Genomic DNA, 24287 nt, shown 5'->3' on the forward strand with positions numbered 1-24287 from the left:
TGTTTTTCATGCAAAATTTTAATTAAATAAAATAATATCGTGTGATAGATAGTTGAAGGAAATAATATGGTGTGGCGTGCCTTTGCGTTTGAAACGCACGAAAACGAATCGACGATGCGAAGAACAACGATGTACGCCTTGGCTTGAATTTCCTCGAGAATCCTTGATGCTTTTCCCTCAAAACCTTTGTGTGTGTGTCGTGTATTTTGCAAGGGAGGAGTTTTTAAGATTTGTTGGGGTGTGGGGCATGTACAATAAAAGGTTAAGGGGTAGGTTTTTGTACTTTAAATAATAATAAAATTCTAACTAAACTCTTAATTGCTAGCTTAGGCCATTAACCATATTAATTAGGTCCAATTAGCCCATTAGTGTTTAACTATATGAAAATTAATTTTGTTTAATAAAATTTGTGATTTTATTAACCGGGTTGCCAAGACGTTCGTATTTTTGTTGAATATCCAACACCGATAAAAATTACGTCTCGACGTATAAAATCACCTAAAAACCCCTTATTTTCAAAAAATAAGAAAAATCATCACCCTTATTTTACAAAATAATAAAAGCAATTATTTAATAAAAACATTTTATATTTTTCAGTCATCGGTCTCCCTTCTTCGATCGCAACTCGAATAACCTTTAAAAATACATTTTAATGCAACCATGTATAAAAATATATTTTAAACATGCAAATATGCACTACATAATTAATCCATGCAATTAAAACATCTAATTAAAATACACAAGAAATTTAATAATTGTGTGCTAGTAGTTCGCGTGGGCCTTCGAATTTTCGGGGCGTTACAAAATGGGTGAAAGAGAAATCCTCAAGTAAAAAAGAAATAAGAGCGAACGACTCAAAGCCACATCAACATGAACAAATTCTACGCTTAAGGGTGTCAACTCTTTGAATACTTTATTAACATCATTATCCTTGTTTTGCATATTGGAAACACTTAGGTTGTAATCTCAATTATTTTGAAGTTTAATAAATTTATTATCAACAAATTTATTTTCTCATATGGCATAATGCATCTCCATTCAAAGAATGTTTAGCTAAAATGTTATAGACACGTTTAGTTGGTAAAAAAATATCCAAGCATAAGATGCACGACCAACCTTGCACGAAAGCTAAATCCCTGACTCTGTAAGAGGTCATAACGATAAAATTACATCTTGGGATACCTCACCATCCAAGAGGTGAGTTTAGGACTACCCTTTGAGACAAAATCTTGGAAACCTAATCCACTCCCAAGTACCACACATTAAGCATTACGTTATTGCTCATGAACTAATTATGAGCAAAAATCACGATAAGAATTCACATCGACAATAAAAAAATACTGCAAGTCATAGCTAGAAGTAACATGGACTATAAAAGAGATGACAAATTATAAGGGTCAATTTGATTATTTAGCCTACTTCACCTATAAAAGTCCAAGCTTATTAAGCACTCTTAAAAAACTCATAAATAGAAGAGCACTCTCACTAAAGCCCAAGCCAGTTTACGAGCCGGTCTACGACTAATTGGATATGTTTACAAGTAATTCAAATCTTTTTACCTGATCTATATAATTCGAGCAATTAATTTTTTTGGCTACATCAAATTATATCTTAGATGTATCACTATATTTAAAATTTTTAAAATCTACTCATCTCCATTATTTGATACCAAACATTAAAATATTTGGTACAAAATGCATAGAAAAACAAGGGTAAGTGATAATCACTGAAAATTTAGGATCCGGTTCCAGCAAGTGACACTAGTTCAGACGCAGGTTTCGAATTTGCCCTGAGCTTGAAATCAGGAAGGAAACCGTTAGAAGGGAGCCGGGAGGGTGTCCCGGCGTAGTCCCTCCGACGCTCAAGTCAGAGACTGAGGATATAAGGGAGATCAGTTAAGGGTGCTGCTGAAAAATAATATAGTGAATGAATCAGTTATATATCCGAACATAGTATTTATAAGAAAATACATTGGTCCGTGTTGGGTCTGTCTTCCATTTGGGCTAGGGATGAGCCAGAGGTAATGAGCTCATCCATGGGGTATCAGTAAGTTTTTTTTTCTAAGTTGTTACACACTCTTGAATATGTCATATCTTTATATTCATCGGACTTTAAAAATTCCTAAATTTTGAGGAGGTAAATGAAAGCTTTAGTTTATTTCCATTATATGGAATTTTAATTTAAAAGATTAGAATTTGATGACACCCACAAATGATTGAATCATAAAATCAAAAATAATTTGAGATATTTTGAAATATAAGCTCATGTCCAAGGAAAACCCAAATCTTACCTTCGGGCAAATGGAATCATATTCATGTGTGGCTGAGCGACAGCCGACAGGTGGTAACGCAAATAAATACCTAAACACACACACTGTCTATATATATACGACACGGTCAACATAACAAGCGTTTTCTATTCCAGAACCTACGTTTAGATTTACGCACGATTACATATATAGAATTGGAGAGAGAAAGGGGGGAAACGTACAGAGGAGGCAAGTACTGTGTATGTGTAGCGAAGGAAAGAGTGAGAAAAGGAGGCGTCTTTCTTTAAAGAAAAACCCTAGCTTGCTTTGTGCATGGTTGAATTCTGAGCCATTGGGAGTGATTCTGTCTTTTGATTCACCGGAATGTGTGCTCAGATCTAGGGACCGGACGATTTGGTTAAAATTTTCTTGGGTCTTGAGTGGAAGACGGATTTTGAGGAGAAACTGAGGTGGGCTTGTTTGAATTTTTGATTTTTTTTCATTGTGGGAAGGTTTATTTTGTTTGAAGTTCGGAGCTTCCGACTCTGTGGTGGGGGTGATTTCTGAAGTTTAGATTATTGTTGTGTTTTGTGTTTTTTTTTTCTTGTAGGTATTTGGAAAGAGCAGTTCTTGCCTCTGGCATTTTGGCAGTGAAGGCAGAAGAAGATTTGTTATGTTCTTTTGAGTTTTTACTGAAATATACGAGCACATTATGTTTCTTTTGATTGTTGGAATTCGATTTTCCCGCCTTTAAATTACATTGATTCTCGCATCTAGCGCGGTCTGAGATTTGGATATCGTGGCTTTTGGGGAATTTGTTGGGTTTGTCAGAGAAAAATGGTGTACCTTGTCTGAATATTGATAGAATAGGTGGTGTACAAGTTTCCTTTCTATTTAATCTTCAGGGTCACTGGTGGATATTTGCGCTGGAGTGGTTGGGGGTACCGGGAGGCGTCACCATGTCGTCCTTGAGTCGAGAACTGGTTTTCTTAATACTGCAGTTCTTGGATGAAGAGAAGTTCAAGGAGACAGTGCACAAGTAAGTTATTTTGTTGGTTTATTCCTTAGAATACATTTAATGTACGGAAGAAGCTGTCAGTAATGGAAAGAATTTACTGGGAACCTTTATCGGATGTCAATTTTTTTTTTTTTTTCATTTTTCAGTACAATACCACTGGAATTAAGATAGAGAACAGGCCTGCTCATATGAGTGTTTAATGTGATGCATCAGCGTCTTCTGACTTTTTATAGTTTCATATTCATATTCTTTTTCTACAGAAGAAACCCCTTATATTCATATACGCATACTTTTTATTTCCATGACATGAACCACTAATTATTGACTGGAAAAACATGTGAAATCGACTGTTTCTTGAAAATTATATTCCGTTTTGGTTAAGAAGAAAATTAATTTTTGGCATTTTGCATTTACTCATCTTAGGTTGGAGCAAGAATCTGGTTTTTTCTTCAATATGAAGTATTTTGAGGACCAAGTTCAAGCAGGTGAATGGGAAGAAGTTGAGAAATATTTAAGTGGATTCACAAAAGTCGAGGATAATCGTTATTCAATGAAAATTTTCTTTGAAATTAGAAAGCAGAAGTATCTAGAAGCTCTTGATAGGTACATTTCATTCCAAACCATTTTGATATCTTTTGTATATATCTTGTTCATAATTTTTGTATTTAAATTAAATACGTTCAATAATTTGCAGACTAGACCGAGCAAAAGCTGTTGAGATTCTTGTGAGGGATCTTAAGGTCTTTGCATCATTCAACGAAGATCTTTTTAAAGAGATCACCCAGTTATTGACACTCGACAATTTTAGGTAACTCTGGCTTGTTAACTCTACTGCTTTTTTCCATGTCTCTAGTAATACTTTTCTATTGCTCCATTTATAATATTTTAGGCAGAATGAGCAGCTCTCCAAATATGGGGATACAAAATCTGCGAGAAATATCATGCTGGTTGAACTGAAAAAGCTTATAGAGGCTAACCCATTGTTTCGGGACAAACTTGCATTTCCTGCCTTTAAGGCTTCAAGATTAAGAACACTAATAAACCAAAGGTATGTACTGATATTCAAGTATGAATATCTGATTTTTCTGCTAAGCGGTTCTACTTGTGGTAAGAATGTCAAATATTTTGTTTTCTTGGATTTTCAGTTTAAACTGGCAGCATCAGCTTTGCAAGAATCCACGTCCAAATCCGGATATTAAAACACTCTTTACAGATCATACTTGTGCTTCAAGTAATGGCACACGTGGCCCCCCTCCTGCTAACAACCCTCTCACTGGACCAGTTCCTAAACCTGGTGTTTTTCCACCTCTTGGAGGCCATGGTGTAAGTCGAGTATGGTTTTTTTGCAAAATGATATCATACTCCTTGGCATCTCATATTTTCTTTCTTTCTTTCTTTTGCCAGCCTTTCCAGCCGGTTGTTTCTCCTTCCCCAAGTGCTATTGCGGGCTGGATGTCAAGTGCTAACCTGTCCATTCCTCACGCTGCTGTTGCAGGAGCGCCTCCTGGTCTCGTTCAAGCACCTAATTCTGGTTAGTTAGCTGCAATAAAAGGAATTGTCTCACATTTAATGATTTGATGAAATGTGTTCTATCCCTCGTTATTTTCAGCCGCATTTTTGAAACATCCGAGGGCTCCTCCAGGTGGTCCTGGAATGGATTATCTGACCGCTGACTCTGAGCATTTGATCAAACGCTTTCGGTCTGGGCAACCTGATGAGGTGTGGAAAATAGTTTAATCCATTAATAATGTTATATTGCATTTTCTGTCTCCCCATCATCGTAGCCTTCTAGTTTGGATACTCTTAAGACACTTCTGTAATTTCATTCTCTGTTTATTGTACTGTAGGTTTCCTTTTCTGGATCTTCTCATCCTTCAAACATATGTTCACCGGATGACCTTCCCAAAACTGTTGTACGGAACCTTAACCAAGGATCTAATGTCATGAGCATGGACTTCCATCCACAACAGCAGACTGTTCTTCTAGGTTGATCCTTCATTGCTCTTTTCGATATAGCTTTTGCGTCTTTGATGGAATCTATTTTCTTCTCATATTCACTTTGATGGCTGCAATTTAGCACTGTGTGAATGTCATTTACTGTTACGTCTCTCTGCAAGCATATAAACATAGAGTTAGTAATATGCAACTCGGAGTATTTTTGAATTTGTGCCAACTGCTATCTGCATTGTAGTTGGAACAAATGTTGGTGATATTAGCATATGGGAAGTTGGGTCCCGAGAAAGGCTAGCACTTAAAACTTTTAAGGTTTGGGACATATCAGCTTGTTCAATGCCATTCCAAGTGAGTATCCACAAAACATTTAATGCTTAGCTCTTTTGTTTTGAAAATTGGGACTCTTTCAGGTTCTCATTGTCGATCTAATTTAAAATTTAATGTGCTGTTATTCAGACAACTTTGGTTAAAGATGCTACCATATCAGTAAATAGATGTGTATGGGGCCCAGATGGATCTATACTAGGTAAAAAAAAAGCCATGGTGTTTCGAGACTCTGCTTAAAATTTCGACTTCTTGACTTGGTCCAGAAGTTACTGATTTTTTAAATATTTTACTTTTTAAGGTGTTGCTTTCTCCAAACACATTGTTCAGATATACTTATAATCCAGCTGGAGAGTTGAGACAACACTTGGAAGTGAGGATTACCTAAAACCTCTCTCTCTCTCTCTCTTACAAACACAGTTTCAAGTAGTGATGACATTTTTCAAACTGTAGATTGATGCTCATATTGGTGGCGTTAATGATATTGCCTTCGCACACCCCAATAAGCAGCTGTGCATAGTTACTTGTGGGGATGACAAGACGATAAAGGTATCAACCATATGAAACTTGATAGAGTCTTACTCTTTGTTACTTGAAAGTTTACGAACTGTTGTGTTACAGGTGTGGGATGCTGTTGGTGGTCGCAGGCAGTATACGTTTGAAGGCCATGAAGCTCCCGTATATTCTGTCTGTCCTCACTATAAAGAGAATATTCAGGTAGATTAGTAGTTTTTGTCATCTCTCTTATTTCAGGCTAAGGTCTTCTACTATTTGCTTAATGATCTTTATTTGGAATATGTGATTTGAATTCATGAAAGGAGGGCAATCTGAATCTATTCAATCTGCAGTTTATATTTTCTACTGCTATTGATGGGAAAATAAAGGCATGGCTTTATGATTCCTTGGGATCAAGAGTAGATTACGATGCCCCTGGACTTTGGTGCACAACAATGGCATACAGCGCTGATGGAACCAGGTGCATTAAAATCCTGTTATGATATTTTTCGCGTACCGTCGTGACTGACAAATTTAGTTATCCTACTTTGTGCATTGCTACAAAAAGAATATATTTGACTTCCTTTATCACCATTGTTTTTTCACTTTTTAACATGCCAGAAAATTTAATGATATGAAATCTAGAACTAGAATTGGCTGGGTTTCAGCGTCATGCACCAAGGTATTGAAATAAGCATGTGAAGACATGAAACCATTACATATGGAGTCATTTCATGATATTATCCAACTTCATAGTTAGGCTTGTGCAAGTTGGGAATTCTTTGGAAATCACTGAAATTTTTTGAAGTTGATTGTCTACCAGTGGGGGTGACTCTGCTAAAAAAATAGATCACTTGTCAGCCATATATGCGAGTCAAAGAAACCCCTCCCTGTAAGCAGGACATACTCAATAGAAATGCACCAGCACCCAAAGTTGGTCTTCACTTGGATTTGAAGATGAGAAGAGTTGTTACTTGTAACCTAGAAAGCAAATGCTCATCTGATCTTTTAGCAAGTACTGTAAGACGATGGGGGAATACAAGACAAATAATCAACTCTCCCGTTCTGTTGATGGTAAACGTGAGATAAACCAACTGTTAAGCTTGATATTGTTTCGAAGAAACAGAAGAAGTGGATATCGAGTTGATTAAGTTATTGCATGGTCCAGTTGTGTCCAAAGGGATTGATCAAATGAGTACCATATTGACAGGAAGAAGTTGGGGAAGGAAGGTGCCTGAACCATCTACTGCTGTAGAAGTAATGATATTCTACCCTAGCGTTTCAACATCAGATACTTGCATTTGTCTACAGGACAACTGCTTGCTGAAAGAAAATGAGTCATGATCTCCACTCACTGTTAACTGGTCTTTCTATCACATGACTCAGCTGACCAGCTTACACTCGAGTGTATGTAATGAGTGTCTTATGTGCTCTTGATGACTCATTGGAAAACTGCACTGGAGTAGTATTTGTTGTGAAATGTACCAAAAATGTAACTTGTGAAACTGAGAATCTGACGATGGCATGCACACATAAATTAGAAGAGATGAGTTATGATGACAGAATTTGATTCTCCTGTGGTAGTTGAATTATAAATTATAAACCGAAATCAATGTTGGAGAGCAGCAATATGTGTGTCTCAGTTAGGTTTTAATGTGTGGTGATATTTTTATAGGGACGTTATTGGGCATATGATTACTCAGATTTAATAAAATATTTATAATTATTCCTTTCAGACTCTTCTCTTGTGGAACAAGCAAAGATGGTGAATCTCACCTTGTCGAGTGGAATGAGAGTGAAGGAGCTATCAAGAGGACATACTCTGGTTTTCGGAAGCGTTCTTTGGGTGTAGTGCAGTTTGACACAACAAGGAACCGTTTTTTAGCTGCTGGTGATGAATTTCAGATAAAATTTTGGGACATGGACAATACCAACACGCTTACTTATACAGATGGTGATGGTGGACTGCCTGTTAGTATTTTTATAAATTAACCTTGATCTTCATGCAGCATATGAAATGTTCTGCGAAAGGGGATAGTCCTGAAGTTGCTATGGATGCCATTTTCCTTGCAGGCAAGCCCTAGGTTAAGATTTAACAAAGAAGGCTCATTGCTGGCAGTTACAACAAGTGACAATGGAATTAAGGTTTTGGCAAATGGTGATGGGCAACGCATGTTGAGAATGCTTGAAACCAGAGTGTTTGACGGGGCTCGTGGTTTTTCAGAAGCAGTGAATGTGAAAGTATTTTCTATTTTCTCATGTACCATCCTTCAAATGTTTCATACTTTTAGTTTTAAGTCCTCACATGCAACTTCTATTGCAGCCAGCAATTGCTGGTTCATTAGGTCCCATTCCTAATGTTTCTGCTTCAGTATCGCCCATCCTCGAACGTACTGATAGAACTCAACAATCGATGTCCCTTGGCAATATGGTGATGCTCTTTTCTTTATTTCAGTGTACTGTCTATTGATGAGTGTGGAATCCAAATTGAAATTTCATTACATCTTTGTACTGTTCACTGATTTGCTCATTCCATTTGCAAAAATCACAGGCCACTGTAGAAAGTAGTAGGGTGGCTGATGTAAAACCTCGGATTCTTGATACCGGTGACAAAGTTAAGAGCTGGAAGTTCCCAGACACAGCTGATTCATCTCAGCTCAAGACTTTGAAGCTTCCTGATCCACTGACAGCTAGCAAGGTATGTTATGTGGAAGATTTTTCGAACTTTGATGGAAGAAAGTATAAATTGAGGAAAAATCTCCATCATTATCTATGTTGAATTATTACTTTGCCTGTAATTGTTGTAAGAGTAGAGTTGCTTAATACATGCTATATTCTTCATTCTTGAAACTATTTCGACTCATCTTTATACGTTACGCCTCCTTTTGTATTTTTTGTTTCCTTCCCCTTCATATTTAACCAGCTCCATGTGCTGCAGGTTGTGCGGTTGCTGTACACTAATTCTGGTCTAGCTGTGCTTGCGTTGGCTACCAATGCTGTTCATAAGTTGTGGAAGTGGCCGCGCAATGAACGGAATCCATCTGGAAAGGTTGAACTTGAGTATTCTATTCAACATGATTTAATTTGTATTATACAGTTCTTGTAACCCTTTGATGTTTCATGTTCAGTCTTCTGCCTCCAGTGTGCCACAACTGTGGCAGCCTACTAATGGGGCCCTCATGTCTAATGATACGAATGATGTCAAAACTACAGAAGACCCGGTTTCCTGTATTGCCTTGTCAAAAAATGATTCTTATGTAATGTCAGCTTCAGGGGGGAAAGTCTCCTTGTTCAACATGATGACCTTTAAGGTTTGTCAACATTTCAGCTCAAAACCTATTGAAGTTTAATTTTCATTTTAGACATCTTTGCGTGTTCATTTAATGAGTGTTAATTCTGCTCAGGTCATGACGACATTCATGCCACCGCCTCCTGCAGCAACTTATCTTGCATTTCATCCTCAGGACAACAACATAATTGCTATTGGGATGGAAGACTCTACCATACAGATATACAATGTCCGGGTTGACGAGGTAAGCTTTTTTGTTTCCCTATGATCAGAACCTTGGCCGTATGTCAGTTTGATGAAGCTATGTTTTCATGGTTGCTGCATTGTTTTGTCATTGGTGGACTACGGGAGCAAAAAACATTCATGGTCTTGCGTTGTCAAAAGAAAGAGAACAATGTTTGAGTTAATTCTCTCTTTAATAGCAGCATAAATGATGAATCGATATTGACATAAATTACCTTTAGTTCGTTTTAAATACATAATTTATTTGCTCTTGTTTCTAAACGAAAGGTTTGCAAGCTGTTGGTACCCCATGTCATAAATTTTTATGACCTTTATGAATTGGGTCACTCTGTTAGTTGATATGTTGAGCGCTCATTATGTTCACTTTACGCAATAGGTCAAAACCAAGCTGAAGGGTCACCAAAAACGAATTTCAGGGCTTGCATTTTCACAGAGTTTTAACATATTGGTATCATCTGGAGCTGATGCGCAGGCAAGTTTACTGTTATAGAGATATTTTTAACCTTTATGCACACTTTTTCACGTTGAAACAATTTGGAGTTATGATGCTTGATGATTTTTTTCTCATGGTAATTTTTTCTAAGTAATATCAATGCAGTTGTGTGTCTGGAGCATGGATGGGTGGGAGAAGAAGAAATCACGGCCTGTACAGGCGCCTCCTGGGCATCCCTCTCCTCTTGTAGGAGATACGAGAGTTCAGTTCCATAATAATCAATCTCATCTTCTGGTTGTCCATGAAAGCCAAATTGCAATTTATGATGCTCAACTGGAATGTTCAAGATCGGTGAGTGTATCATCATATCGCTTTGAATTTGTTTCAATTTAGAAGTAGATCGAAGGTAATTCACTTGTTTATCTATTGTTGTACGTCTTCAAACTTCTTCTCCTATGTGAGATTTCAGATATTTGGGTGGAAAGTAGTATTTTCTGTCACTAGACTCACTCCATCACGTGGTATAGTCACAGTTTACGACCATGATTTGTCCTTCATGTTAATGTAGTTTCTGCCTTCCAAAAAGATTATATATTGATATAGTGATACATTAATGTTAGTGGTACCCGAGGGACACACTTTCTGCTGCTATTTCCTGTGCCATATATTCGTGCGACGGCATGATGATTATTTCTGGATTTTGTGATGGTGCTGTTGGACTCTTTGATGCGGACAGTTTAAGCCTTCGATGCCGGATAGCACCAACTGCTTACTTATCTTCATCAGTTTCCAGGTATGCAAGTATCCTAGAAACTTGTGAATTCTCGAGATAGACTAATTGAAATGTTTCTTTTTATCATCATAGTTGCCCCACTCCACCCCATTCACCACTGCCTTACGACAACGACCGACATGGGTTTACATATTGTATTAGAAGCAACTTTTTCCAAAATCATGGGATGTGGCCTAACAATACTTCATATTTTATTGCACTTACATGTATGCTGTAAATCTGGGAATTAAGATGCTTTAAGTTACAAAGGTCCATGAATAATTTCATAAATCTACTTAATAAAATATACAGGGGATTGCACACCAAGGGTTTGGACATGTGACATACTTGCTCTGATATTATGTTGGAAACCATTTCCCTAAAAAAGCTTGAGCTCCCTTGGGTCGAATTTGATGCTGAAGAAAGTTACCTATTGAAAATTTACCATCATCTTCAGTAATGCATGCTGCAACCTTTAGTTTATTTATTCCTCTTCTGTTGAATATTACTCACTTCTCAACGTAATTTCATGGTCCTCTTCTCAATTGTTTGGGGAAAAACTTTTCTTATGCAGCAACATTACCTTCCCAGTGGTTATAGCAGCTCATCCATCAGATCCAAATCAGTTTGCACTGGGCATGAGCGATGGTGCAGTTCATGTCATCGAGCCTTCGGATGCAGAGACTAAGTGGGGTGGATCGACCCCTCAAGATAACGGGGTCTTACCTTCTATTCCTTCTAGTTCTGCTTTAAATAGCCAGCCATCTGAAAACCCGTCTAGGTGACAATGTTGAAAAGGGGTCTCGAGTGATACAACCAGTCTTAGAACTTGGTTTTTTTGGGCATTCTACTGTAAAGTTTCATCTCTTTTTCTTGTTTTCTTGCCTTTCGTCGTCTCTTTCTAATGAAAAAGAAAATCAGTAGAGGGTAGATCAGCAAATTGATTTATTCATGTTTCCATGTCTTTTATCTGGTTCATGCTCTCCATGTGTGTGTACAAAGCAAATTTTAAATGCCGCTGCTATATAAATAGAATTCAGAAAGTACACAATGTGGTAATTTCGAAAGTTCACCTCTCCCATGCGCAACCATAAACGCTGCTCCTATGAACGCTATCTTCGCCGCGCGTGCCTCTGTCCGGACACAACCATATCCTCCTCTGCTCGAGAACTTTTCTCCACTTACAGAACTATGTCTACTGATTCCACAAATTCTCTACTTACGGTGACGCCTCTGTGGACAAAAGCTCCTAGACTCGTCGATTCCTTTTTGGCGATGATCTATCTACCCTACGGCCCATAAACTCAATGGCAACTTTGTATTTTCGCAACGGACACAATCTGGCAAAATTTTTGTTTGTTTCCGTGGTAAACTGAGATATCTTTTTGGTGAAGTCTCCTTACTACCTGTCAACGACCCAAAGTATTCTTTCTTGGCTTGTTGAAAATTAAATTGTTCTTGCATGGCTCATGAATTCTATGGAGAGTGGCTATATCTGGTTCAAAACCTCAAAGGATATATAAGATGGCGGGATACGTTCTGATCCTTATTTAATCGTGGGTTAAATCTCCTTATTTGATAAATAAAAAAAAATATCAATTTACTTGTGAATCGTGTCAAATGGCTAAGCATAGTCATACTTCTTTTGCTCCAAAATCATATATGCTATCTACACTGTACGCTTTGATTCGCGGTGGTGATATTTGGGGTCCTTTTCCAATTATCACGTCTCAAAATAAACTATGGTAAGCTTGGATCTACCAAGTAGTAGTTTGGGTCGACCAAGGTTGATCTCTGGGTCGACTCATGTTGATTTTGGGTCGACCAATGTTGTTTTTGAGTCGATTTTTTTTCTAACATATGAATCCATGGATTTGACAAATATGACCGATAATTACTTAATTTTGACGGATAACTACACAAAAACCCTTTGATCTTATTTGTCAAATCCATGGATTCAAAGGGTTTTAGTTAAACCTAAAATTACTACAAAAATATTATTTGACTTTTATATTTGAATATAATATCTAGAAATTCACAAAAATACTATTCAACATAAAAAAAAATTTCATTATGCTTGTACGCGGTTACGTTGATGCTGTCAATGTGGGTACTGCCCACGTCCATTAATATTTTGCCACGTCTCAATGATTTTTTATTTTTATATTTGACAAACCTCTCAACCATGGTTTTGTTGGCTATTTCCTCTATCTCAACCATGGTTGAGATATTTTCAAAATTTTTACGTTTTTTCTCTCGAAGTCCAATGTTACTCTTTTTCTAAATTATATATGTTTTCTCCTATAATACAAGAAAAATAAAAGAAATTAAAAAGTTTTACACTAAAAAATTAATATAATTAACAAAAAAAATTTAAAAAAACGATGGTTGAGATAGGGGAAATAGCCAACAAAACCACGATTGAGAGGTATGTCAAATTTAAAAATAAAAAATCATTGATACGTGGCAAAATATTAATAAATGTGAATAGTACCTACATTGGAAGCATCGACTTAACTCTCGTATGTATCACGTTAGTTGTACATAATAGTTGACCTAATAAGTGGGACACTAATTTTTTTTTTCCCAAAATGACTCTTATATTATAGAGATATATGTAAATTTGATTATATGTATATATTAGTAATTCTCAGCATTTCTCATCAAATTTGTTCATATTTTTCTCAACTATTATAGATAATACAAATAAATTTATTTATATATTATTTTAGATATAAAATATCATAATTAAATAAATATGAGAAAAATATTTTTATATATAAAAGTCATAAATAAACGTATTTGAAAAATAAAAATGTACTATTTATATTAAAATATAATATTATATTATACACACGCATCATCATGTCAGCTATTTATATATATAAAAAAACTTTAAGCCGTAAAATTCTCTATTTTCATGATGCAAGTTATATATAAAATAAAAATTTTAAGCGGTAAAATTCTCTATCATGAAAAATAATCATTTTTTTAACTTTCAAATGCTATTTTTAATGGAGATAGTAGTTATTTTTTAAATTATTCATAATTTTTTTTATTTTAGTGTTAAATAATATACATCTTTCTCGTGCTGTAATATAGCAAAATATCATTTATAAATTTATATTTTTATCTAAAATATATGTGCATAAGCGTTAGTATTGACAACAGTGGAGATGTCGATAATACTAGCGACTGACGTACACATGTTGTCTATAATATAATATTAGATATTTGAAATATTGTTAAATCAATTTATAGAATGAATATTGGGCATTTGTAATTTGATATGAATATTATAATTAGTGTGTTCATACACAACAATGTAATAATATAATGCTAGATTTTTTTTTTTTTTTTTTTTTTGATATTGAAGAGGAGGGTAAAAAAGGAAAAAAAAAATTGATGTTCTCCTCAAACAGTTTTTCTAACTCTCTCAATTATTATAATATAAAATAAAATAGATAATAATAAAGATGACAAAAACTTGTGTGAGACGATCTCATGAGTCGTATTTTGTGAGAGAATATCTTATTTGAGTCATCCATTAAAAATATTAATTTTTTATGCTAAGAGTATTACTTTTTATTGTGAATATCGGTAAAGTTGATCCGTTTAACAGATAAAGATTCGTGATATTGTCTCACAAGAAACCTACTATAATAAGAGATAAAATAATAAGCGACCTTTGATTTTTTTTAATACTAGCTACTCTGCACACGCGGTGCGTGTGTACAATTTTTTTTATAATTATTTATGGACTAAAATGAAATTTGACAAATTATCGAGGTACTAAAGTGCTATTTGAATAATTGTAATAAAAAAAATAAAAACAAAAATGTTTTTTGAAATTAAAAAAAAATAAAAATGTAATTTTGATATCAAATAGGGGCAAAATAGGGAAACCAAAAAACAGACCAAAGACACCAAAAACAATTATTCTAATATGCTTAAACTTAATAAATAATAAAAGATTTAAATTATGATGAACATCGCATGGTAATTTACGTGCAACCGTGAAAAGAGATACGATGATACCTAAATAATTTGCCGTCTTTATATCCTCCACCGTGTTCTGCACTTTCACCCCCATTGACTTTCTTCGATCCCCATCAATACAAATTTGTTAGAAAAGATTCAGTTTCATGAGGAAAAAAATCAATCTTTTTAAAATGATTTTTTTTCCCATATGGATTTGATCACAATATGAACGATTCTTGCTGAAATATATGCTGGTAATGCTTCTTTCTTTTCCCTTTTTCAGTCGTTTTCAGACTGAATTAACTGAAATTTACACAAATATGTGAAAACTATGAGCTAAAATTACGTAATGATATCATGAGAAAATGGGATTCAATTGCCGCGCATTTTTCTATTTTTACTGTTTCACAGACGTATCGAGTCCGCTGTTCCACGTTTTACATATTTTAGCTTTGAATGAACCGCCGCCATAGATCTGGGCTTGGTGTTTGAATTTTTTGTACTGCCTTTTTATTTGTTATTTGGTTAGTTTCTTACCAGCGATCCATTGTTGACTTCAGTTTTGCTTCTTTCTCATTTTCAAAGTTTGAGAAGATTCTTAATTTTGAAAATTGCGCCGAGTCCGAGAGGAATAATTTGGTTTACCAAACCTCATTGGCTTCCTTTTCTCTTCTTTACAATCATTTTCTTCTTGAATTAGGAGGTATATTTGAGCAAGAAAACACTTATATGATCGGTTTTTCAAGAAACTGTTCAGCTATTAAAAATTTGATATATATTTCTGTGGACAGGTGTAAGCTAGATGAATTCATGGAGAAAAATTTAGGCCTAACGGATTTGGTTATCGGGATTTAGATTTTCATGTTTTTTGGTTCGTGCTAGTGAGTTGCGGACCGGGAAAGAGGTGAGGGGGAGAGTAGTGGGGTGACTCACTGAGCATAGAAGAGTTGGCTGCGAAAGCGAAAAAGGGAGAACAAACACTTTCTTGGATTTGTTGGCGCTCTATTTTTTATGGTTGTGTGTTTTTAGAGGAAAGGGTTGTTTCTTGACTTGGTTCATATAGCCTGAAAAGTGAATTCTTGATTTCAGAAGAACTAGAGTAACCAGAAAATCTTGCTCTTGATTTAGTTCACCAAAAAGATGGGTTCTTTTCCAGGGCATGTTCTTCCTGGGACATTGTTTCTTGTTGTTGGAATCTGGCATATTTGGTGCTCAGTAGTTAGGTATGTGTCGAATCCCAAATTGTTTCAGGTCAGAGTTTGGAACCCTGTTCCTGGTTTTGAGGGGAGGTTCAAGTATTTGGAGCTTTACATTATTGCAGTTGGAGGCTTCATTGATCTATGCATTGAATTTTTGTATTCAACCCATCTCAAGATCGTCGTTAATGGAGTCTTGAATCCTTCTCATATGAACAACTTCGAGCACTCTGGAATGCTACTAATGTTCTTCATCTTCGGTGTCATTACACTGCTCTCAGAGAAAACAAGGTGATTATTACTTCTGTGCAGTCTTCCTATCCGTTTCTTCCAATTAAGGTTAAATTGTTTCAGCAAAGCTTAATCAAAATATAGTGATCTATCTTGTTAAAGGATTCAAGATATGGGGTGGGTTTTTGTTTTCTCCATTCTCACAAACCTTAAATAGCCTCAAACCATTTCCTTAAAAATGTAACAACTGACAAGTTGCTGGATTTTTAGAGGGTCTTTTAGCAAACTTGAGTTTATGTTTAGGAGGTCTTGAAACGAACTTGAGGCGGTGATGGAGGCTAGATAAGAACATCTCACGGCAACTTTCACTTAGGATTTTGTTACCTCGTATGGTTGTTGCAATTGCAGCTGCTTATTCATCCTAGCTAACTAACAAGACGGTTAAAGTGAACATAGTTTTCTGAACTTGCTGGTTGTACTTTCTCAATAACTTTTCAGTTGTCCCCATCTTATCGCAATTTCATGGATTCATTGATCTGCCCCTACCAACAGGCAATGATTTGAAATTGGTTTAACAATTTTTATCTTTAAAAACTGTATGATGAAAGGCAGGCTGGTTACTTCTTTGTAGCTATCTTCCACTTCCAGAAGGTGCATTATGCTTCATTGCCTCAGCAGCGTTCACTGCAGAATACCTTCTCTTCTACTTCCACTCGACTACGCACAAGGGACTCGAAGGGTATTACCATTTCATCCTTGTCGTCCTTATTGGTCTGTGTATCCTATCCACAATCGCTGGCGCCCTCCTGCCAACCAGTTTTCCAGTGGATTTATGCAGTGGAATTGCCATAGCTCTTCAAGGCCTTTGGTTCTATCAAACGGCATTCACCCTTTACGGCTCGATGATGCCAGAGGGTTGTCGCCTTCGAGAAAGCGAAATAATATGTCATTCGACAGAACAGGAAGTTCGCGGCGAGCTACTTGCTAACTTCCAGCTATTCGTGTTGGTCTTTGGAGTTCTTGTTTTCGTTTCAGGGGCGTGTATCTATAACGAGCAACGATTTCGTCATTCTAATCTCACGATTGCAGAAGAATGATGGTAGTATGTAGCACGAGATTTCATTTTTGTGGTGTTGGTTTTCTCCAACTGATCAATAAGAGTGGTGGTGATCATAGGTAATTTTAGAGGTTTGCATCATTTAAATAAGGGATGATTCGAATTCTATCACATGAACTATTATTATAAATAATATAATTGACGTATGATATAAATTAATTTATATACGTATTTTATTTTTATTTCAAGATTATTTTATTGATTATATTTTAAAAATAAATGTATATTAGTCTAAAAATTATATTAAGACAAATCAGTTTCATATTCTTCGTCATAATATTAACCCAATACATATGTTACATACTCAAATATAATATATTTTTGAAATATTTATAATATATAATAAAATAATAATATTACTTATTGAACAATCAAATATATCCCATATTTATTTCTGAGACAAACAAAATCACAAGTTATCCGCTGACAATTAAAATAGGTTTGGCATTTTTTGTCCAATTTGGAATCCCAAAAGGTTTACACACCATACTCATCACTGGACCACAATCCACACTGACTAAGCACTTCATCACACACACACACACACACACACACACACACACATATATATATATATATATATACGAATTTGTCGCCCTGTACACCTGGTGTGCAAGGTATCATGAGCACCGCCTACGTGGCGGTGCATGATTGGTCAGTTTTTTTTTAAAAAAACAAAACAAAAAATTTTGTGTGGTTGTGGGCGTGCCACGTAGACAGGCGCTCACATGTGTGCAGGAAAGAGGTGTGCATGGTATCATTGCTCATATATATATATATAAATAAATATATATATATATATATATATATATATATATATATATATATATATATATATACACACACCAATTTTTCTATATACCGCATTTTCGATTTTTAAATTCTTTTCTTGGATTAGTATTATACACCCTTCTCTTAAAAAAATTTTAAAACAAATTTAATAAAATTTTAAATTGACTAAGATCATATATTTAACCATTAACTTATATAAAAAATATGTATTTTAAATATATATATATATCAAATCCTTGACAAATAGAGCATTAATATCTGATTTTAAAAAATACATGATTTCATTAAAATAGCATCAATTGTTTACATGAGTTTTGTGCATTTCTAAGTTTATATTATACAAGAGAGTAAAATGTAATTTGCATGTGTATATTAAAACAAAATATTGAATTTTAAAAAAAAATTAGAAAATTTTGAAAAAACAAATATTAGTTTTATAAGTATATCTTTTATAAGACGGTTTCACGAAGGGGATATATATTTAAAAGAAAAAAATTAATGAATAATCAAATAAAATATGCGTTTCACAAAATAAATTTTTTTGTATAGTTTTATATATATAAAATATAAATGGAGACAAATTTGTAGCGCCAGCAATTGGCACCCTACCCACCATCCACTCCACGGGTTTGTTCCCCACCGCCACTTCATGCTCCCTGTAATATCAGCATCACACAATAAAGCTCAAAGCTTTATCCCAAAACCCATTTGCCCCTCTTCACTCGCCTAAGAAAATACCGCAATAATTGTACTCTGCTCTTTTATTGCAAGTCTCAGATTCTCAGACTGTATCATTTGTAGTTAAAGACACTTACTTTTTCTTCCTTCGACGACCTTTTCTCCCTTCTCTGATCTGAATTCCACCTTCCATGTTTGGCGAAACCCTAGATCTGTCTACCCACTTAACTGAAAACCCTTTCTGTCCCACTGTGCATAACCCACTGCAGGTTTTGCGTCTCTGTGTTTTTTGTGGAGTTTTTCTGGGTTGTGGAGATTTTTCCCGGTTGGACCTATTTTTGAAATACCAGTGTGGCTTTTTCACGAACATTTAATTTGCATGCGCTTCTTTTTGGTTGGTTGTTCTCTTATCTGATATCTGCTTTTATGGGAAGCGAGAGCGAAAAAAATTTGAAACCTTTTTACCATCAGAATTTTTTTTTTTTTTTTTTTTTTTTTGAGAGAGAGAGAGAGAGAAGAAAGTAAGAAATAAAACGGAAAGATAGACACTTGCTTCTGCATGTATGAATTTCTTTGTTGTGATTGTGTTGTTTAACTGTTGTGTCTTCATTCTGAATCAGATTCCGTGAGAACTGAAAGGTGGATTATATAACTGAAGTAATTTTTGGGTCACGGCTAAAAGAGGTCGAAAACGAGCTAGAATAGAGAGGAGGTAAAAAGATGAGTGGAACAGCGTCAACATCTACGGCAGTTAGGGTGGGGGGAGGTGGAGAGGTAGGTTATGGTGGAGGATATAGGCCACCATTCACTACAATGCAGTTGCAGGAGCTGGAGCACCAAGCCATGATATACAAGTATCTGGTGGCTGGCCTTCCAATCCCATCGGACCTTGTAATGCCTATTCGGCGAAGTTTCGAGTCGATTTCTGCCAGTTTATTCCACCACCCTTCTTGTAAGAATCTATATCTTTTATATATTGCTCACTTGTTTGTGCAATTATGTTCATAACGCGCACTGTGAAAAGGGTATTGTCTTGCGTTCTTGGTAGGAATATATAACAATCACTCAAAAAAATTATCAAGTTGTGGTTGATTGGTATCTTATCTGTATAAGAAGCGAAGCTACCTATGATTACTTGTAAATGTTAGCGTATAATTTACAGGTCTGTCGAAGGATTCTTATCTGTTAGTGCACTCGTGCCTATGAGTTTGAACTGGCGTTTTTGTTTGTGAAAGTGTATGTGCTCTTTGCAATCTGTACTTTGCAATCTGTACCATATGATTGAAGGGTTTAATGTTATTGAAGTTTTGACTTGCATGTAATTGCCTTTCTGATGCCTTCTCTGAGAAGTGGCATATAGAATTGATCAGCTTAACTAGATGAAGCAACCCGCGAGGGAATGATACCACTTGCTCTAGTATTAACTTTTTCTGAAGAATATCTATTTTATTAAATAGTTTTCTGGGGTTAAGTCGATCATGTTTGTCTGCAACCAGATAAGATTGAGTATTTAAAGGAAAGATCTAACTTCAAAAGAATCCATGTTGACATTCTAATTGAAGGGTGATGGTATTAGACATGTGACTCATGTACAGTTCGTCTTTACTTCTGCATTTTAATTTATTTTCTTTTGTTGGAATTTCAATCTTTCGTAACAACATTAAGATTGCGGATCAGCTTTAGTGCAGATGTTTCTAATGTGATTCTATACTTCCTGCCCATTCTTGAACTTCAAAATGAAAAATCTTGTTTTTCATTTATATTCTGACTTTGGGACTCAGCGTTGGTATTCTTCATGCAGTGGGCTATTGTTCCTATTATGGGAAGAAATTTGATCCCGAGCCTGGGAGATGCCGAAGGACAGATGGAAAGAAGTGGAGGTGCTCCAAAGACGCACATCCCGACTCAAAATATTGTGAGCGGCACATGCACCGAGGCCGCAACCGTTCAAGAAAGCCTGTGGAATGTCAATCTACTTCCCAATCCTTGTCAACTGCATTGTCTCAAATCTCGACTGGGAGCAGTAGTAACAGTGGAAGCTTCCAAGGAAGCAGCAGTGAAAGCTTTCAAAACAGACCTTTTTACCCTACTGTTAATTCAAGTGGATCGTCTCTTGGTAGCAATTTGACAAAGCTGCAGATGGAAACCATGCCCTATGGGATCAAGGAGTTCAGGTACTTTCACTGAATGAGCTATTATTTCCGAGTACTTGTTTCTCTCATTTTCCAGTCTTCATAAAAATGGGATAAAATACCTGCGAAAGAGTTTTTGGTGGGTTCCACGTGTATTGAAGTTTTAAAAGTTGTAATCTTTGTTGAAACCACTAATCATTTTTTATAATCAGATAAGGATAAAGACCGAAAAAGAAAAAAAAAAAGAAAAAGTAAATCTTTGCTTGAATTTAATGGGTTCTTTTTTATCAAAAGGATTTTGTTTGGTAACACTCATTGGGGTTTTTCAGATTAGTTATGAGAAAGCCTATCTATGTTCATGGTTTTATGTATGGTGTGATGAATTAAAATTTTCCATCACCTGGTTTGTCTTATCCTTGAATAAATTCTTGAACCCACAAATTGAATGGATTGAATTTTAATTATTGACCAAATTGTTTCCCTCTTGTGTTAGTATGGAGGATTTCCCCACACCCCCCCCCCCCCCCCCCCCTCCCAAATTTTTGTTTGTCTTAAGGACAATTCTTTTGGTTTGATCTAGCCTTGTTAAAATTTACCGTTTTTCCTTTCTAATTCAACTCTTTATTTCTCTCGTCTCGTCTCTATTTTTAACTTAAGTTGAACATGCAGGTATATTCATGGGCTGAATTCTGATTCCAATGATAATAGTTTCTCAGCAGAAGCTTCTGGAAGTGTTGGAAATTTAGGCTTGGGCCCTAGCTCAGGCGGCAGCAATTGGCATTTCACACATTCTCAAGCTTCTTTGAGCCCCTACTTAAAACAGAAGTCTGATTCCCCATTTATTGATGATTCTTCTTCCCAACAAAACATGCTTCGTGCTTTTGAACCCATCGATTTGACCATGCCAAAACAGCAGCCGAAAGACTTGTTTTTTGGCAGTGATATTAGTTCAGCAGGTCCAGTACAGCGTGAGCAGCTTCCAGTACATCCTTTCTTCAATGAGTGGCCTACGACTAAGGAATCTTGGTCCAATTTCAACGATGATGGATCCAGCAAAAATGTCTTTTCATCGACTCATCTGTCCATCTCAATTCCCCGAGCATCTCGTGATGTTTCTCCAAGGAGTGATTACTCTCCTAAAGGTTAGTCACAAGAATTGTCATGCATAGAATTTCATGAAATTTTTGGCTAGACCAGCTGTTCTCAAAATAAGCTATGCTTCATATTCTTGATTATGGTATATCATCCCACTGACTGGTATTGTCAGAGCAAGATCACAGGGCAGCACAATAATAAACTGGGTCGAGTTCGCCTTGACTTTGTGTTTGAATTTGAGACCGATCGGTTTAAAAGCTAGCATTATGGCTTGAGCTTGCTAGCTTAGGGAAATTTTAAATATAATTATATATAAATAAAAGTAGTGAAGCTTAGGTCATGTCATAAAATAATTTGGGCTAGAATATATATTCGATTATGTTTGAGCACAATTTACGAATTGAATAATAATCGAGCTGGCTCGATTTGTTTGCACATGCAGTGAAGCCTTTTTTAGCTACAAAAAAATCTCAAAATTTGTCCTAGAATCAGTCTTACTGAATGTAAGCATTTGCAAGAACTGTAGTGCTTCAAATTCCCAGCTAGTTCAGCTCTAGCAAGTGCGATGCTTTGTGATCTTTATTTTGTCCCAGAAGCCAGGCTAGGCTGCATGGTGATACCCTGTGTGATGAAGAACACGGAGATTAGCATATCATTGATGCTAAAAATGATCTCGATATCTGGTCATAGCATCATATTACTGAACGTAAACACCATAAACTGCGTGTTTCCTCTTTTTTTGGTGCACAGATGCTTGAAGTCGGTTGAACAATAAACGCCCGGACAGTTCTCTCCACATTTTCGTCGTTTATGGCGCGTAGATGCTTAAACAGGCGTTGATGAGAATAATCAACGACTGTCGGTTATTTCTCCTTGTTGATTGTAGTCTGTTCCAAGAACTGATGCTTACCATCAACCATGTAAGTCAGTTGACTAGACAATTTAATAGTCCATTGTCGTTGTATTCCTTGTTTTTGTCGTAAACTATTACTGGATATGTAATCGGATTCAGCAACTTTGAATAAATCTTTCTTTTTTTTTTTGCTAGAAGATTGTACAGGCGTATTTGAACCCGACTTCTATCGAGTATTGTGGAAAACGAATCGAGAAAAACCAAATATATATATATATATATATTTATATATATATATATATATATATATATATATATATAAATATTAAAAGATAGTTGATGATGTATTATTATCATTATTATTTTTTCTTTTTGAAAACGGATAACGTATTCGTGATTTGTGTATTCATCTTTTTTATATTAATTTTTGTATATATTTAGATTTTTATGAGACTATCTTATAAATTTTTATTTGACATGTGATCAATTTTGTTCGCCTTTTTTCAGTAAACTAATTATTGAAAAATTCACATTTTTTAAAGGTTGCAAAATCTCCTCAAGTAAACCAGTATTATAATCACCAATGATTTTTATAACTTGATACTCCTTCTCAACCCTTGACGACTTACTGATAACATGCATGCTTAGTACTTATTTGACTTTGAATCCGCATTCTCGAACTCTCTTCGATGTTCAGACCGTTCACTCCCGGAAACTCATCTTCCTCTCTCGATGAATGAATAAAAAATATTCCAATATATATATGTACCATCTCTATTTTACTCACAATGAGTTTAGTGCACAAGACAATATATCCCTCAGAATGATTTTACATTGAAAGTGCATTTGGATCTGAATGAACCTTGAACGTACCATCTCGATTTTACTCCACGATGAGCTTTCTTCAACCACTTTAAGACGCTAGGAATAGTTTTCATGGCAAACCCAAATTGCTTCTGCATAAACCTTTCCCCAATTCCCTCTATATAAACCTGTTCCCTGGATCTGAATGAATCTTGAAATTGGTGATTTTATTTTCAGAAATGGGAAAAGTTTATGAATTTGTACATAAGCCTAAACCGATACTAATGCACAAATAGCAATGGCTGGGGCTGCTCTTCTCTACAAATTGTCTGCGGTTTATGGCTTCAGCTTCAGTGTTTTGATTGCATGTCCGCCGCCGCCGCTATTCCTCTGGCCCTTCTTGTTAAAAAGGTTATCGCATTTATGTGATCATTTAAAATATTTTCTAGCATTTTGAGTTCAATATTCACGACTGGATGTTGACATATCTCACTTACCCAATTGATATTATTTTATATATTTATGCGAAAATAATAGGCTTATATTCGATTATATAAAAATTTACAATGAAAGACGCGAGTATTCTTTCTAAACTAGGTCAACTAGTTTGCAAGGTAAATAAGCGAAATTTGA

General features: G+C 35.6%; 3 protein-coding genes across 6 annotated transcripts; all 3 read left to right on the forward strand.

Moving 5' to 3' along the window:
• Positions 1-2357: 2357 nt before the first annotated feature.
• LOC140813356 (protein TOPLESS-RELATED PROTEIN 2-like) lies at positions 2358-11760 on the forward strand. The gene is given in 27 exon segments (XM_073171871.1): positions 2358-2718; positions 2859-3287; positions 3690-3869; positions 3961-4074; positions 4156-4314; positions 4412-4589; positions 4671-4797; positions 4876-4985; positions 5114-5252; positions 5458-5567; positions 5676-5745; positions 5845-5878; positions 5880-5916; positions 5997-6092; positions 6165-6260; positions 6392-6519; positions 7775-8009; positions 8112-8279; positions 8362-8469; positions 8590-8736; positions 8977-9087; positions 9167-9349; positions 9443-9571; positions 9947-10042; positions 10169-10354; positions 10624-10796; positions 11350-11760. Coding segments are annotated over 26 exon segments (3405 nt in total). The 5' UTR covers positions 2358-2718; positions 2859-3207; the 3' UTR covers positions 11561-11760.
• A 3055-nt stretch (positions 11761-14815) lies between these two features.
• Positions 14816-17424, forward strand: LOC140812834 (uncharacterized). 2 transcript variants are annotated; one of them, XM_073171196.1, is made up of 3 exons: positions 14816-15010; positions 15548-16243; positions 16815-17424. In XM_073171196.1, the coding sequence occupies exons 2-3, from the start codon at positions 15897-15899 to the stop codon at positions 17278-17280; spliced, it is 813 nt and encodes a 270-aa protein (XP_073027297.1). In that variant the 5' UTR covers positions 14816-15010; positions 15548-15896; the 3' UTR covers positions 17281-17424. The 2 variants fall into 2 exon arrangements, with proteins under 2 accessions (XP_073027297.1, XP_073027298.1); XM_073171197.1 differs by lacking the exon at positions 14816-15010 and adding an exon at positions 15028-15459.
• Positions 17425-18725: 1301 nt separating this feature from the next.
• Positions 18726-23043, forward strand: LOC140813082 (growth-regulating factor 4-like). Of its 3 annotated transcripts, none has more exons than XM_073171509.1 (5): positions 18726-19164; positions 19391-19722; positions 20572-20944; positions 21572-22044; positions 22748-23043. In XM_073171509.1, the coding sequence occupies exons 2-5, from the start codon at positions 19491-19493 to the stop codon at positions 22753-22755; spliced, it is 1086 nt and encodes a 361-aa protein (XP_073027610.1). In that variant the 5' UTR covers positions 18726-19164; positions 19391-19490; the 3' UTR covers positions 22756-23043. The 3 variants fall into 3 exon arrangements, with proteins under 3 accessions (XP_073027610.1, XP_073027612.1, XP_073027609.1); XM_073171511.1 differs by having other exon boundaries at positions 18726-19095; XM_073171508.1 differs by having other exon boundaries at positions 18727-19039.
• Positions 23044-24287: the final 1244 nt, after the last annotated feature.

The sequence above is a fragment of the Primulina eburnea genome, chromosome 14 (genome assembly GCF_022965805.1).
Source record: "Primulina eburnea isolate SZY01 chromosome 14, ASM2296580v1, whole genome shotgun sequence".
Lineage (NCBI taxonomy): Eukaryota > Viridiplantae > Streptophyta > Magnoliopsida > Lamiales > Gesneriaceae > Primulina > Primulina eburnea.